Source organism: Pongo abelii, chromosome 6 (genome assembly GCF_028885655.2).
Source record: "Pongo abelii isolate AG06213 chromosome 6, NHGRI_mPonAbe1-v2.0_pri, whole genome shotgun sequence".
NCBI lineage: Eukaryota > Metazoa > Chordata > Mammalia > Primates > Hominidae > Pongo > Pongo abelii.
The window spans coordinates 51,899,846-51,916,000 of NC_071991.2; the positions used below are offsets into that span (position 1 = coordinate 51,899,846).

At 37.4% G+C, this 16,155-nt stretch overlaps 1 protein-coding gene across 3 annotated transcripts in view; it reads left to right on the forward strand.

Moving 5' to 3' along the window:
• NT5C3A (5'-nucleotidase, cytosolic IIIA) overlaps positions 1-14,347 on the forward strand; it is a 48,515-nt gene extending 34,168 nt beyond the window's left edge. For all 3 annotated transcript variants that reach the window (XM_002818071.6, XM_003777057.5, XM_054559337.1), the window contains 8 exons: positions 1,594-1,692; positions 4,384-4,453; positions 6,389-6,435; positions 7,129-7,214; positions 8,758-8,847; positions 10,880-11,042; positions 12,596-12,796; positions 13,641-14,347. In XM_002818071.6, coding sequence (XP_002818117.1) covers positions 1,594-1,692; positions 4,384-4,453; positions 6,389-6,435; positions 7,129-7,214; positions 8,758-8,847; positions 10,880-11,042; positions 12,596-12,796; positions 13,641-13,742 — 858 coding nt within the window. In that variant the 3' untranslated portion in view covers positions 13,743-14,347. The remainder of the gene's footprint in view (positions 1-1,593; positions 1,693-4,383; positions 4,454-6,388; positions 6,436-7,128; positions 7,215-8,757; positions 8,848-10,879; positions 11,043-12,595; positions 12,797-13,640) is intronic.
• The last annotated feature ends 1,808 nt before the right edge of the window (positions 14,348-16,155 follow it).

Genomic DNA, 16,155 nt, shown 5'->3' on the forward strand with positions numbered 1-16,155 from the left:
TTTGAGGTACTATTATTGCCTGTACTGTATAACTGACTATAAAATGAGGCATAATTTTCTCCTCCTAGTTGTATTGTACATGTGCTATGAGAGCTTGTACTGATTTTTCCTCTAATCAGTTTCATTCTATTTGTGATAAAGTAGCTAGTAACAAGAAATAATACTTAAGATTAAATTGTTGAGCAACCCTAAAGTCTTCATAACTCTGTAATAGCAGCCTACACCCATTTTTTTAGATGGGTCTTGCTATGTTGCCCAGGCTGGTCTCAAACTCCTGGGCTCCAGTGATCCTCAGCTTCCAAGTAGCTGGGATTACAGGCATGTGCCACTGTGCCTGGCACAATACTTTTTGGCAGTTACCTCAATTTGAAATAAATCTATTGTAAAATGTGTGCCAAGAACAGTATATTATTTGGGAAATAGTACAATAAAAAGAGCAAAGATCTTGAAGCAGCTTTTCAAATTTAAAATATTTTAAATGTATTTTAATTATACAAAGGCAAACTTTTGGGGGAATAATTGTGATAATTGCTTCCTTTCTGCTCAGGAACATTTTAAAATATAAATATGTAGGCAAGCTAAATAAATGTATGTATTAATTCATAAAAGCCAGATGCAAAAGTATATAATGAGGATGAGCTAAAACTATGTGCATATATATGCATGTTTCAGAGGGATATGCTCAAGGTATTATATTAGTATTAGGGTGGAAGTTTAGTTACTGTATTATATAAAATGGAGGCTTAATGGGAGTCATCTTAAGATTTTTAGAAAAATTACATCAATTGAGGGGTAGCTGCTGGGGTATTCATGGTTAAAATATGATTTCTGGGCTCTCTCTGGATTGCATCACAACCCAGAAATGAAACTAATAGAAAATCACAGAAATGAAACTAATAGAAAATAAATTTAAATGTTACTTGTTTATCTTCACGTAGTTGAACTCCAGGCAGTTTTTATTGTCTTTTTTATATTTTTACTGTTATTTCTGTGGTCAGCGTGCATTGCTTTTATACCTAGAAAAAGATATATACTTTCTGATAAAGCAATTGAATCACAAATGTAGTTTTATCTTACTGTGTAGCTGGAAAATACTGGTAAGTTTTAAGTATTTTTGTGTGTATAAATGGTAATGTGGGAGCTGAGCTTGGTGTCCCACACTTTTAATCCCAGGACTTTGGAAGGCCAAGATGGGAGGATTGCTTGAGGCCAGGAGTTCAAGATCAGCCTGAGCAACATAGCAAGACCTCACTCACCTCTACAGAAAATTTTAAAAATTAGCTGGGTATGATGGTGCATGCCTTCTACCTACTTAGGAGGCTGAGATGGGAGGATCATTTGAGCCCAGGAGTTTGAGGCTACTGTGAGCTAGGATTGTACCACTGCACTCCAGCCTGGGTGACAAAACAAGACCACATCTCTAAAAAAGTAATAATAAAATAAATAAATGGTAATTTGATGTGGTGGCTTGCTTTTTAAAAATAATCCCTTAACATTTTTACGTCTTTAAATAAGACAGGTTTCTGCTTGGTATCAAAGGAACCTGGGGAAAGAAGAATGAAAACTAATGAATTAATTTTCTTTTACTTTTAGATGCCAGAATTCCAGAGAAGTTCAGTTCGAATCAAGAACCCTACAAGAGTAGAAGAAATTATCTGTGGTCTTATCAAAGGAGGAGCTGCCAAACTTCAGGTGAATAATTATCAGGAAGCCTTGGCTGTGTGTGGTGGCTCATATCTGTAATCCCAGCACTTTGGGAGACTGAAGCAGGAGGATCACTTGAGCCCAGGGGTTCAAGACCAGCCTGGGCAACATAGTGAGACCCCATCTCTATTTAAAAAAAAAAAAAAAGGCCGGGCACAGTGGCTCACGCCTGTAATCCTAGCACTTTGGGAGGCCGAGGTGGGTGGACAAGGCTGAGGTCAGGAGTTCGAAACCAGCCTGGGCAACATGGTGAAACTCTGTCTCTACTAAAAATACAAAAATTAGCCAGGCCTGGTGGTGCATGCCTGTAATCCCAGCTACTTGGGAGGCTGAGGCAGGCGAATCACTTAACCCCGGGAGGCGGAGGTTGCAGTGAGCTGAGATCATGCCACTGCACTCCAAAAATAAAATAAAAGCTTAATAATAAAGGCTTCTTTTTTTTTTCTTTTGAGATGGAGTCTCGCTCTGTTGCCCAGGCTGGAGTGCGGTGGCACGATCCTGGCTCTCTGCAACCTGCTCCTCCTGGGTTCAGGCGATTCTCGTACCTCCGCCTCCCCGAGCAGCTGGGATTACAGGTGCCAGCCACCACAACCAGCTAATTTTTTTGTTTTTTGAGACTGAGTATTGCTCTGTTGTTCAGGCTGGAGTGCAGTGGCATGATCTCAGCTTACTGCAACCTCTGCCTCCCGGTTCAAGCAGTTTTCCCGCCTCAGCTTCCAGAGCAGCTGGGATTACAGGTGCCTGCCACCACACCTAGCTAATTTTTATATTTTTAGTAGAGACAGGGTTTTGCCATGTTGGCCAGGCTGGTCTCAAACTCCTGGCCTCAAGTGATCCATCCGCCTCCGCCTCCCAAAGTGCTGGGATTACAGGCGTGAGCCATCATGGCCCAGCCTTATTTTATTTTTAATGTTAAAGCCAACTCATTCATCTCCTGTTTGATAAAATCTGAGTACAGCAAGTTTAGGTAGACAGTTTTTGCCTATCCTTTAGGAATATAAAATCCAGAAAATATATATCTTGAGTTGTTCTAAAATAGACAGAATACCCTATTGGAAAAACAAAAGTTAATAACCCTGAAATACTCTTAAGTTTTTATTAGTCTTAAGTACTAAGCTAACTCATGCTGTGTAGAAGCATTAAACCATTTTAAGGATAATATTTAAAAGTGTATAGTTTTATGCTGCTCTTTCATGTTTTAATCATAGTAGTTCAAATTAAGATATAACCTTATTAAGGGGATAAGTATTTAAAAAGTTGTCTCTGTTTTAAAGGAATGTGTTACATGTAAATTAAATCAACAATCTGGATATTCTGTAAAAAAAATTACTCCTTTTTTAAAACATTTCTGAAAAATAATATTTAACCCAGTCTCTTAAGTTTCAAGAGCTGGCCAGCTATTTCAATGTGCGTTCATTCATTGGTATACTTTAAATAAGCAAGTTAAATCCAGCATGTAATGGTATCAGTAACTAAGAGCTTCATATAGTTGAATTGCTTCCACTGCATTTTTGTGCATTGACCAAGTTGGTCGAAAATCTTTAGTGAGAAGAGTAGCCATATCACCTGCAATTGCAAATTCCCATACCAATTAATCAGATTTTTTCACATTTTTATTTTTATTTATTTATTTTATTTTATTTTATTTTTTCGAGACGGAGTCTTATTCTGTCGCCCAGGTTGGAGTGCAGTGGCATGATCTTAGCTCACTGCAACCTGTGCCTCCGAGGTTCAAGTGATTCTCCTGCCTCAGCTTCCTGAGTAGCTGGGATTACAGGCACACGCCATCACACCTGGCTATTTTTGTATTTTTAGTAGAGACAAGGTTTTACCATGCTGGCCAGGCTGGTCTCGAACTCCTTACCTCAAGTGATCTCCCCACCTCGGCCTCCCAAAGTGCTGGGATTACAGGCATGAGCCACCATGCCTGGCTGGATTTTTTCAATTTTTAAAGTTGATACATAATAGCTGTACATATATATGGGGTATATGTGATATTTTCAAATGTATATGAAATGTGCAATAATCAAATCAGGGTAATTAGGATATCTGCCACTTCTAATATTTATTCTTTGTTTTGGGAACATTCTAAATCTTTTCTTCTAGCTGTTTTGAAATATACAATAAAATACTGTTTACTATAGTCATTCCGCTGTGTAAACACTAGAACTTATTCCTTCCAACAGTGTTTTCATAACCATTAACCAGCTGTTCTTTATCTCCCCAACCCTCCCACCCTTCCCAGCCTCTGGTAACCATCTTTCTACTCTGTCTCCATGAGATCAACTTTTTAAGTTTTCACATATGAGTAAGAACATATAATATTTGTCTTTCTGTGCCTGTCTTATTTCACTTAAGATAATGACCTCCAGGCTCGCCCATATTGCTGCAGATGACAGCATCTCTTTGTTTTTTATGGCTGAATTACGAATCAGATTTATTTGGTGACAATGCTAGGGCACTCAAGGTATCACCTTGTAGTTAAGATTATTCCCAGGACTTTATAAAGGAACCGCATGAGAAAATTCAATGTAAAGAGAATAAGTTAACAGTGTGGACCAGAGACTGAGCACAGTCCTATGCATCTAGGAAAGCATGAAGTATGTGTTTGGGTATCACAGAGAAATTCTGGCCACGTGGGCTATGTTTACAATGATGCATTTCACTCTTTTCTTACAGATAATAACGGACTTTGATATGACACTCAGTAGATTTTCATACAAAGGGAAAAGATGCCCAACATGTCATAGTAAGTGTGATATTTGTAAACAAATTCACAAAAGCATGTCATCATTATTTTAAGATCCTCTTTATATTACCTGTGAGATAACTGGGTTTTTAAAATTCTTTTTGGACATTGACAGTGAGGAGACCTGCTTTTTCTTATTATATTTTTGAGGTTTTGTTTTTTTCCCATATTATATAAATGGTTATTTTCATGTATGGTTTTGATAGCAAAGGGAATCAGAGACTCCTGAAATATTTCTTGCCAAATTTGGTCTATTCATTATTCAAGAAATATTTAGATAGGTTGTAAACTTTGGGTTAACCTGAAGAAACAGCATTTATCAAATACTTTGTTTTCTAGGAATTTTACCAAATTTTAATGTCTTTTTTGTTTTCCAACTTGGCCGTGAGTTTTTAAATAACACTTTTCAACCTGACAGGGAAACGGTGAAATGAACTTTCTCATTTGCTTTTAGTACATGTGTAAATTGAAAAATTATTTTGGGGCCGGGTGCGGTCGCTCATGCCTGTAATCTCAGCATTTTGGGAAGCTGAGGCGGGCAGATCATTTGCAGTCAGGAGTTCAAGACCAGCCTGGCCAAAATGATGAAACCCTGTCTCTACTAAAAATACAAAAATTAGCTGGGCATGGTGGTGGGCACCTGTAATCCCAGCTACTCAGGAGGCTGAGGCAGGAGAATCACTTGAACCCGGGAGGCGGAGTTTGCAGTGAGCCAAGATTGCACCACTGTGCAACAGAGTGAAGCTTCATCTTAAAAAAAAATAAAAAAGGAAAAGAAAAATTATTTTGATGACTTGTATTAAAAAAATGCTAAAAATCGCCAGGCACAGTGGCTCACGCCTGTAATCCCAGCACTTTGGGAGGTGGAGGTGGAATAATCACTTGAGCCGAGGAGTTTGAGACCAGCCTGAGCAACATAATAAGACCTTTTCTTACAAAAAATAAAAAATTAGCTGGGCATTGTGGCATGCCTGTGGTCCCAGCTACTCACTTGGGAGCATGAGAGGATCCTTGAGCCTGGGAGGGTGAGTCTATAGTGAGCCGTAATCAAACCACTGCACTCCAGCCTGGATGACAAAACAAGACCCTGTCTCAAAAAGAAAAAAAAAAAAAAAACACTAAAAATCTTCATATCCTTTGCCTATTAAGTCCTCTTTGGAGAATTTCTAATAATCCCAAATGCAGTTTTTAAAAAAGCTTTATTCACAAAAATAGTGGTGACTAAGCTCAACATAAAATCATTACTAATAGCAGATGCTTGGAAGCAACCTAAAAAGTTTAATGCTGCAGAAATGATATAAATTATTTTCTGCTCACACACCAGAAATTTTAATTACATGGGAAAATGCGGACTACAGTGTGAAATAAAAAAGAAAATTCAAAATTACAGATTTGGCATGATCTCTTATCTAATTGATATACATGAAATCTTAAGACTGAAAGGAAATATAGTAAAATATTGTTCATTACTTATTATTGAATGCTAAAACTTTTTACCATTCAATTTTTGTTTTCTTCTTTACAGTGATCTGGATTTTCCAGATGTTTACATTAAGCATTTATTATCTTTTTATTACAAAAAGAATGTATTTCCCATATGTGTTTTATATTTAATTACAAAGGAGAAAATGGAAGTGATCAATACACAGTTCATAATATTTGAAGATATTGAATTGTCTCTCTCAGTGATGTAAGCGAGCAGTCACTGAATCTCAGATTTTAAGCCATTAGCTTCTCTAACAATGTCATGTGAATTATACCACTGAGACCAAAAGTTATAATAACCATGCTAGTTGACTTGGCATTACTTAAAAGTATTGGGTTGGTGCAAAAGTAATTGAGTTTTTTGCCATTACTTTATAGCAAATTATTCATAATAGTGGTAGCATAAATCAGAGTATTTTTTTTAATGCTTATGTTGCTTTCTATCTTTAGATATCATTGACAACTGTAAGCTGGTTACAGATGAATGTAGAAAAAAGGTAAACACTAACAATAATCCATAGTCACTCAAAGACTTCATTACCCTTTTTACCTGAGAATTTCTTCAGGTGCATTCACACAAGTAAGAATGGATGTAAAGTGCTTACAGCCATACCTGGCACATAGTAAGCACTCAGTAAATAGTAGGTTTGCTGTATGAATTACACATTCAAAACATATTTTAAAGATAAAAATTCACAGTAACTTTTAATAACAAAATTTATATTTAAAACTCTTAAATGATTACCAAAGTATTCTGGTGTTGTAATGTTTACTGGAGATTTAAAACAAAAGTACTTCGGTTTTCTGTAGGTTTTGCTCCTTTAAGTTGATGAGGAAGTTGCTTCAGTACCTCGCTTGAGTATGTGTCTGTGTATATCTTAACAAAATGCAATTTGAAATGTGAATCAAATTTAATACCTTTATGTGAAAACTAAAGTGTTTTTTGTACTGATAATTTTATTGTTGGTTTTTACTCACCTGAAAATACTTTACAAAAGAAAGGTAGCTTTTTGCAGGTATATTTGATTATATGTCAACTAAGATCAACAAATATTTTTTCAATTGATGCATTAGCTCAACTTTTAAAGCAATTTGTTGAAAATACTTGTTTACATTGTTTTGCTTTCTATAAAACCAAGCAGATTTATCTTCATGTAATCTTCATGATTAAGTTATTCATATCTTCCTAGTTATTGCAACTAAAGGAAAAATATTATGCTATTGAAGTTGATCCTGTTCTTACTGTAGAAGAGAAGTACCCTTATATGGTGGAATGGTAAGTGTATATTAGGCAGTAGGAAGATTTAAAATAAATAATAAAACAACACTGCAGTTACAACTGATGGCTTATTTTTTACCTGTATTGCAAACAAACAGATTAATAAATTATGCAAGTTAGAGCATTGAATAACAAAATGAGCTCTAATTATCTAATCTCTCTAACAGTTTAGGAATCCTTTTGTTTATTTAAGGTGAAGTCCAGTAGGAATAAATTAAAAGTCCTGCATTTAAGTTTCAAATTAAAAACAAGAATTTTTTTTAAGTATATGAACAAGATGTGGCTTAATGTGTAAAGAAAAGGTATGAGGATTTAAACTGACTCTGAACTCAGAGCCAGCAGGTGATATGGTTACCCAAAAATCGACCTTTGGTTGCATTAATCAAAATGCAGTGCTCCAGGCAGATCACACTGAAAGCACTGTGTTGGGTTCTGGAAGAATGCTGTTAAGAGAAACCATGACAATAGTGACCAAAAAAAAAAAAAATCGAGATCATGACAAACTTAAAAGGAGTCAGAGTAGTCCACCAGAATGATCAGAGGAATTTGAGCCTTCCTACTTGAGGAACATTTCAAGGAATAGAAAATGCTTTGATTTGAGAAGGAACAACTTGTTTTAAAGTCTTAGGAGACCAGGAATGATTTGTCTTTATTGTCCCATTACCTAACAGTTACATACTTCATCTGTATTTATGGTATTAAATGTTGAAAAGATATTAGACTTAATTCTACAAACTGGTAGCAGCAGAACTGGAACTAGACTTGGAAGATGTAAGAAGATTGATTTCAGCATGAGAAGTGAAAAGCCTGTCTAGCAATTAAGAGTTTCCTGGCAATGGAATAAGCTTCCCTGGGAGAATGAGCTTACTGACATGATAGAAGCTGACCCAGGAAGGGAAGAAGGTGATTTAGGAATATTATAGGTGTATTTTTAGGTATCAGATGAAGAGTTAGGCTTTTTTTTCTTTTCATTTCTTTCTTTCTGTTTTTAGTGGCTGTTTGCATAATTGTAATGGGTTAGAGAGTCTAAGGGCCCTTTATACTGGGATGCTATGATCATAGGTGTTTTTTACATAAAGCAGGCTAATCTATATATGACATTTGCCATAACAAAGATTTTCTCTCTTGCTCACTAAATAGCATCTTCGGTATGTAGAAAATTCAAACTACAAACAAATTTAAAAGATGGGTTTGCTCTAATTCATTTTACTGCAATCAGAGAAAGGATTATGCTTCCATAGGTTGGGTCGAGTTTTTATCTGTAGAATTAGGAAAGGTTTATAGCTAGTTTCCTTTCATTACCTTACTAACATATTTAAGCTAAGTCTAGGTTTGGGAGGACTGGGAAACTCAGTAAGAACATGCATATCACATTTTGAGACATGAGGTATACATTCATTAGTGATGAACTTCAATCTCTAAAATTTAAATCCAAATATGAGGAACAGATTTTCTCACATGGAAGAATGCTTTGTAATAAAGGTAATAATTTTAGTTTGTCTTAATTGATAGTCTTTTTTCCTTTGGTCATAAACTCCAGGTATACTAAATCACATGGTTTGCTTGTTCAACAAGCTTTACCAAAAGCTAAACTTAAAGAAATTGTGGCAGAATCTGACGTTATGCTCAAGTAAGTTTCTTGGGTGTTTTTTGCTGTTATTGTTCACAGACTTGAATTATTGCTATTTATGTAGTCAGTTGTACTTTTTAAAAATAAGATTGAATATTCCTTATATAACCATATCCAAAATATGACGCCTATCACAAAATATATAGTGGTAAGATAAGGAATTTAGAATGACATATTAGATCTTGGTGTAGGTAGTAAGAGCCTTATGAGATTTAAATTCTAATTTGTGTTTTGTTTCTCCAGATTAAAAATGTCCAAGACTTACAAATTTTTGAACCAAGGCCATTTAAAAATTTTTTAGCAAAATACTTAGGAAAGACATATGAAAGGAATGTATAAATCAAGTTAAAAGGGATTTAAGTATACTATTTTTTTTTTTTTTTTTTTTTAAAGACAGGGTCTCTCTCTGTTGCCCAGGTTAGAGTGTAGTGACATAATCTCTTCCTCAGTCCAACCTCTGCCTCCTGGGCTCAAGCAATCCCCTTGCCTCAGCCTCTCAAGTAGCTGGGACTACAGTCATGCACCACCATGCCTGGCTAATTTTTGTGTATTTTTGTAAAGATGGGATTTCACCATGTTGCCCAGACTGGTCTTGAACTCTTGAGCTCAAGCGATCCCAAAGTACTGGGATTATATGTGTAAGCCACCATGCCTGGCAGTATACTATGTCTAAATTTACATAAGCCTACTTTTTAAATTCTCAAATTCTTTGAAAACTATTCCTAGGAAAGATTAGTATGTTTTAGTACATAATTATGTATGAATGCATGAGTTATAAGACACAAGAGGCTTTTTTTTTTTTTTTTTTTTTGAGACAGAGTCTCACTCTGTCGCCCAGGCTGGAGTGCAGTGGTGCAAGCTCCGCCTCCCAGGTTCATGCCATTCTTCTGCCTCAGCCTCCCGAGTAGCCAGGACTTCAGGCGCCTGCCACCACACCCGGCTAATTTTTTGTATTTTTAGTAGAGACGGGGTTTCACCGTGTTAGCCAGGATGGTCTCGATCTCCTGACCTTGTGATCTGCCCGTCTTGGCCTCCCAAAGTGCTGGGATTACAGGCGTGAGCCACTGTGCCTGGCCCAAGAGCCTTTTTAATACTGTTTATTACCTCCTAAAATTTTCAACTCATTAGGCAAATATGATGTTACTTTTTTTATGATGATGTTATATTTTAAGGTGATTACTTCTAAAAAGGAAAGCAATAAATTGTCAGAAAAAGTGTGAGGACAGCTAGTAAGTGTTTCATTCCTTAGTAGGCAACACTAGCATTCTTTAACCTATAGCCCAGGAAGGGTAAAAAAGGGAAGAGGGCTTAAGATCTTAGTAAAAAGACGTGCCAGATGTTGAGAATACAGCTAAGTTCCTGCCACTCTGCTTTTCTTTTCAATTTTATGGATTTTGATGAAACTGTAAGAATATCAAGTCATTCTTCATAATTTTAAAATCTGAAAATATTTTAATCATGTAAATGTATTTGTTGTTGGTCAATATATATCCATTAAGTTAGGCCAAGTTGATAGGCCCACTATGGGACTCCATCCTTCTCAGTGTTAATATATCCAAATTTTAACCCCTAAGTGGGGTGTAGCTTAACTATTGTTTTCTCTTTTTAAATTTCATTTTAGAGACAGGGTCTCGCTATGTTGCCCAGACTGGGCTAGAACTCCTGGGCTCAAGCAATCCTCAAGCCTCAACTTCCCAAATAGCTGGCACTATAGGCATGCACTGCTATGCCTGCCTATTTCTTTTTAAATGGTATAAATTGTGAACTGTAGGTTTATATTCATATTCAGTGAAAGCTTAAAGACATCTAGTTTGTAGTATTAGAATTGATTAAAGCGAAAGTAAAGAGTTAACTGTTGTTTGAAAAGCTCATAGTATTGTAGATATCAATAACAGCCCTCTTGGGCAGTATATTGAAATGAGAATATGAATGAGCCATAGAATTACTAGGAATATTTCACTTTTTTAGCTTCTAAGTGAAAAGGAACTATATCTTGCTCTTTAATAATCAGTTTGTTATCTCCATCTTACAGAGAAGGATATGAGAATTTCTTTGATAAGCTCCAACAACATAGTATCCCCGTGTTCATATTTTCGGCTGGAATCGGCGATGTACTAGAGGAGGTTATTCGTCAAGCTGGTGTTTATCATCCAAATGTCAAAGTTGTGTCCAATTTTATGGATTTTGATGAAACTGTAAGAATATCAAATCGTTTTTCATAATTTTAAAATCTGAAAATATTTTAATCATGTAAATTTATTTGTTATTACTTAATATATATCCTATATCCAGTAAATTAGGCCAAGCTGATAGGCCCACTGTGGGACTCCATCCTTCTCAGTGTTAATATATCCATATTTTAAAAACAATGTGCCCTTCTTAAACTTTCATTCCCCAAGCTATAGACTAATAATAAAAGTAGTAAAACAGCTTCTTTTTTTTTTTTTTTTGAGATGGAGTCACACTCTGTTGCCCAGGCTGGAGTGCAGTAGCACAATCTCAGCTCATTGTAACCTCTGTCTCTTGGGTTCAAGCAATTCTTCTGCCTCAGCCTCTCGAGTAGCTGGGATTACAAGCGTGTGCCACCACACCCGGCTAATTTTTGTATTTTTGGTAGAGATAGGGTTTCACCATGTTGGCCAGGTTGGTCTCGAACTCCTGACCACAAGTGATCCTCCCACCTTGGCCTCCCAAAGTGCTGGGATTACAGGCATGAGCCACCACACATAGCCTAAAACTTCCTTTAAAATATTTTAATGCAGCAACTTTGAAGCCTTAACATTCATAGTTGGAAAAAGAAGTGAGTTAGAACTGACATGATTTGAATAAGGTTTTCTAATTAAGGCAGTATATTATGAAATACATAAAATAGGATATTTTGGTTAGAAACAAAATAAAAACTGAAAATTGAATTTTGAACTCATTTTGTTTTACCTTTTTTTTTTTGAGAGGGAGTCTTGCTCTGTAGCCCAGGCTAGAGTTCAGTGGGTGATCTTAGCTCACTGCAACCTCCACCTCCCAGGTTCAAGCAATTCTCCCTACCTCAGCCTCCTGAGTAGCTGGGATTACAGGTGCGTGCCACCACACCCAGCTAATTTTTGTTTTCTTAATAGAGATGGGGTTTCACCATGTTGGTCAGGATGGTCTGATCTCTTGACCTCATGGTCTGCCCACCTCGGCCTCCCAAAGTGCTGGAATTACAGGCGTGAACTACTGTGCCCGGCCTTCTTTTTTTTTTTTTTGAGACGGAGTCTTACTCTGTCACCCAGGCTGGAGTGCAGTGGTGCCATCTTGGCTCACTGCAACCTCCACCTCCTGGGTTCAGGTGATTCTCCTTCCTCAGCCTCCCGAGTATCTGGGACTACAGGTGTGTGCCACCAAACCTGGCTAATTTTTATATTTTAGTGAGGCGGGGTTGCACCATATTGGCCAGTCTGGTCTCGAACTCTGACCTCGAGTGATCTGTCCTCCTTGGCCTCCTAAAGTGCTGGGATTACAGGCGTGAGCCACTGCGCCTGGCCTTTGTTTTACCATTTAAAATAGTCTCTAAAAAATCATTTACTTCTCCGAGCCCTTCTTAGCTATGGTGAATGTGATGGACTTAAGTGCTTTGAGATCTCTAGTATCAAAGATGCATTTACAAATATGATGAAATAATAGTGACATCAATTAAGAGCTCCAAAATATGAAAATCCAACAAATAGAATTTTTAAAGCCTGTTATTTCAAAAGATTTATATTTTTCATAGGGGGTGCTCAAAGGATTTAAAGGAGAACTAATTCATGTATTTAACAAACATGATGGTGCCTTGAGGAATACAGAATATTTCAATCAACTAAAAGACAATAGTAACATAATTCTTCTGGGAGACTCCCAAGGAGACTTAAGAATGGCAGATGGAGTGGCCAATGTTGAACACATTCTGAAAATTGGATATCTAAATGATAGAGTAAGTATACAAATCTGTAATTTTCTTCGAAGAAAATTAGGATGAAACTTTATAGGCAATTGTTGCCATAGTCACCTGAGAAAGTAGTTATTTTAGAGACTTTTTTTTTTGAGACAAGCCTCTGTTACTGAGGCTAGAGTGTAGTGATGCAATCACATCTCACTGCAGCCTCAACCTTCCCGGCTCAAGCAATGCTCCCACCTCAGCCCCTCTGGTAGCTGGAACTACAGGCGTACAGCACTACAACTGGCTGATTTTTTAATTTTTTGTAGAGATGAGGTCTCCCTGTGTTGCCCAAGCTGGTCTCAAACTCCTGGGCTCAAGTGATTCTCCAGGCCTCTCAAAGTGCTTGGGATAACAAGCGTGAGCCACTATGCCCAGCCAAAACATATTGTGATCATGCATTTTGATTGTTCTGTATACTGGTGATGTTTAAAAGAGTTGGTGTTTAAAGGAATTTAGATGCATGCTATAGGTACTGGGAAAAGGGAGGATGTGTATTCTGTAGGAGGCCTCTGTGTCTTCTACCCACTAGATGCTGGATAGCAGTCCCCTGCCATGAGACTCAAAAATGTCCCTAGACATTACTAAATGCTCCCTGGACAAAGTCACCCCATTTGAAAACCACTGGAGAGAGAGCATTTTGGGGAGAAAAGCTGCCATGTGGAAAAATGTCTGTCAGTGGGTCTTAAGAATTTGAAAATATTTCTTCATTTCAAAGATTTTTTGAAAGTGAATTTAATTTATTGCATTTTGCCCAAGAGATCTAACAACGAGATTCATACTGAAATTATTTGTTTCTTTGCCCTGCATGTTAATTTTCTTTTGTTCTTCTCTTGATTAGGTGGATGAGCTTTTAGAAAAGTACATGGACTCTTATGATATTGTTTTAGTACAAGATGAATCATTAGAAGTAGCCAACTCTATTTTACAGAAGATTCTATAAACAAGCATTCTCCAAGAAGACTTCTCTCCTGTGGGTGCAATTGAACTGTTCATCTGTTCATCTTGCTGAGAGACTTATTTATAATATATCCTTACTCTTGAAGTGTTCCCTTTGTATAACTGAAGTATTTTCAGACATGGTGAATGCATCGACTGGAAGCTCCTTTTCTCCACCTCTCTCAACACACTCCTCACCGTATCTTTTAACCCATTTAAAAAAAAAAAAAAATCTTAAGGCCAAAATTAGAAAAATAACTCCCTACTTTTCCAAAGTGAATTTTGTAGTTTAATGTTACGCAGTTTTTGAGGAGTCTTTTACACTGGGAAAGTTTGTAGAAATTTTAAAATAAGTTTTATGAAATGGTGAAATAATATGCATGATTTTAAGTATTGCCATTTTTGTAATTTGGGTTATTATGCTGATGGTATCACCATCTCTTGAAATTGTGTTAGGTTTGGTTATTTTGTCTGGGGAAAAAATATTTACTGGAAAAGACTAGCAGTTAGTGTTGGAAAAACCTGGTGGTGTTTACAACGTTGCTAATCATTACAAAACATTCTATATTGAAGCACTGATAATAAATATGAAATGCAAAGCCTTTTTAATTCTATGGTCAAAACTATCTTTATTGAGTCAACAAATATTTATTGAGCACCTACCATGGTTTTTTGTTTTCTTCTTGTTTCTTTCTCTCCGTCTGCCTGTCTTTTGTGATATATAAATTCTAAAGTCCTTGTCATAGTGGCTATTTAGATTGAATATTTTCAAAAATTATTTAAGTCTAAAGATAAGATATTTCAGGGAAAATTTTGTCTGCCCTTCAGAAAATACGGAGACCTCTGAAAATTATTTTCTCCCATTTAAAACATCAGTAAAAGGTACAAGTGTGCAAGTTTCGGAACCCGAGACAGGAAGCAGTGGAGCTGGGTCTCGTGGTGACTGAATCTGAGCAGCACTGCGACATTAGGAGCCAGCATCTCTCTGTACAGTCCAGCTACCCACTCCACATCTCTGGCTCTGCCTTATCATTCGTCTTCAGGATTTAGACCTGCCATTGTGATAAATTTGATCCTGATTCTTACCCTTAATTCCAGATCCTATGGACACCTAATTGGTTTGCTTATATAAGCACCTGAGCTATGATACACACTAAGCATGATCTGATTCATTCTGGCCATCCAGTGTGAACAGCAGTCTCTAGTTCAGTCAGGTGTGGCTGGAAGGCAAGGTCACATGTTAGAAAACCTTTTTGTCCTGGGAATGCCCATCCTTATCCTCCACCACCACTCCTCCTTTTCATCATCATAAACAATGAAGCAGGCCAGGCACGGAGGCTCACACCTGTAATCCCAGCACTTTGGGAGGCCAAGGCGAGTGGATCGCTTGAGCCTAGGAGTTTGAGACCAGCCTGGGCAACATAGGGAGACCCCAGTCTCTACAAAAAATTAGCCAGACATGGTGATGCGCCTGTAGTCCCAGCCACACAGGAGGCTGAGGTGGGAGGATCACCTGAGCCTGGGGAGGTTGAGGCTGCAGTGAGCTGTGATTGCGCCACTGCACTCCAGGCTGGTCAACAGAGCAAGAACCTATCTCAAAAAAGCATAAAAATAATGAGGCCAGGTGCAGTGGCTCACATCTGTAATCCCAGCATTTTGGGAGGCCAAGGCGGGCAGATCGCTTGAGCTCAGGAGTTCAAGACCAGCCTGGGCAACATGGCAGGACTCAGTCTCTACTAAAAATACAAAAAATTAGCCAGGCGTGGTACGCACCTGTGGTTCCAGCTACTCAGGAGGCTAAGGTAGGAGGATTGCTAGAGCCTGGGGGGCCAATGCTTGCAGTGAGCTGAGATCATGCCCCTGTACTCCAGCCTGGGTGACAGAGCAAGACCTCGTCTCAATAAATAAATAAACAATGAAACAAAAATGCAATGGCAAAAGGCAGACAGACCCTGCTTAAGTGTTTCTAAAATCAAACTGAAAATAACTTCTTGCATTAAAGCAGATAGCATGGCATGGGAGTATCAGAATTACCTGCAGGACTTTTGCACATAGAAAAAACAGTTGGGAATCTGATTCAGTGATAGCTCTTTACCCCTGTATTGCAATCAGAGTTTATATTGGCTGTTTCCCAAAGGTGTTTATAATATGCTTCCATGAATAAGTATATTGCATGCTGTAAATCTAAAGAACACTGAAGTCATGACCTACATTCTGGTCATGGCTCAGCCCCTTACTAAGAGTACAGGTTCAGTCACTTCCCTATATAATGAATGCCGTAAGAACATGCACTCTCTAAGGCCCCTTCTAACGAATTCCATAAATTGAGTCTCATGCTTCTTCCATTATATGTTTATTAACCTATCACATCTCACTGCCACCTGATGCTACTGAAATTTAAAATATTTGTATTTGAG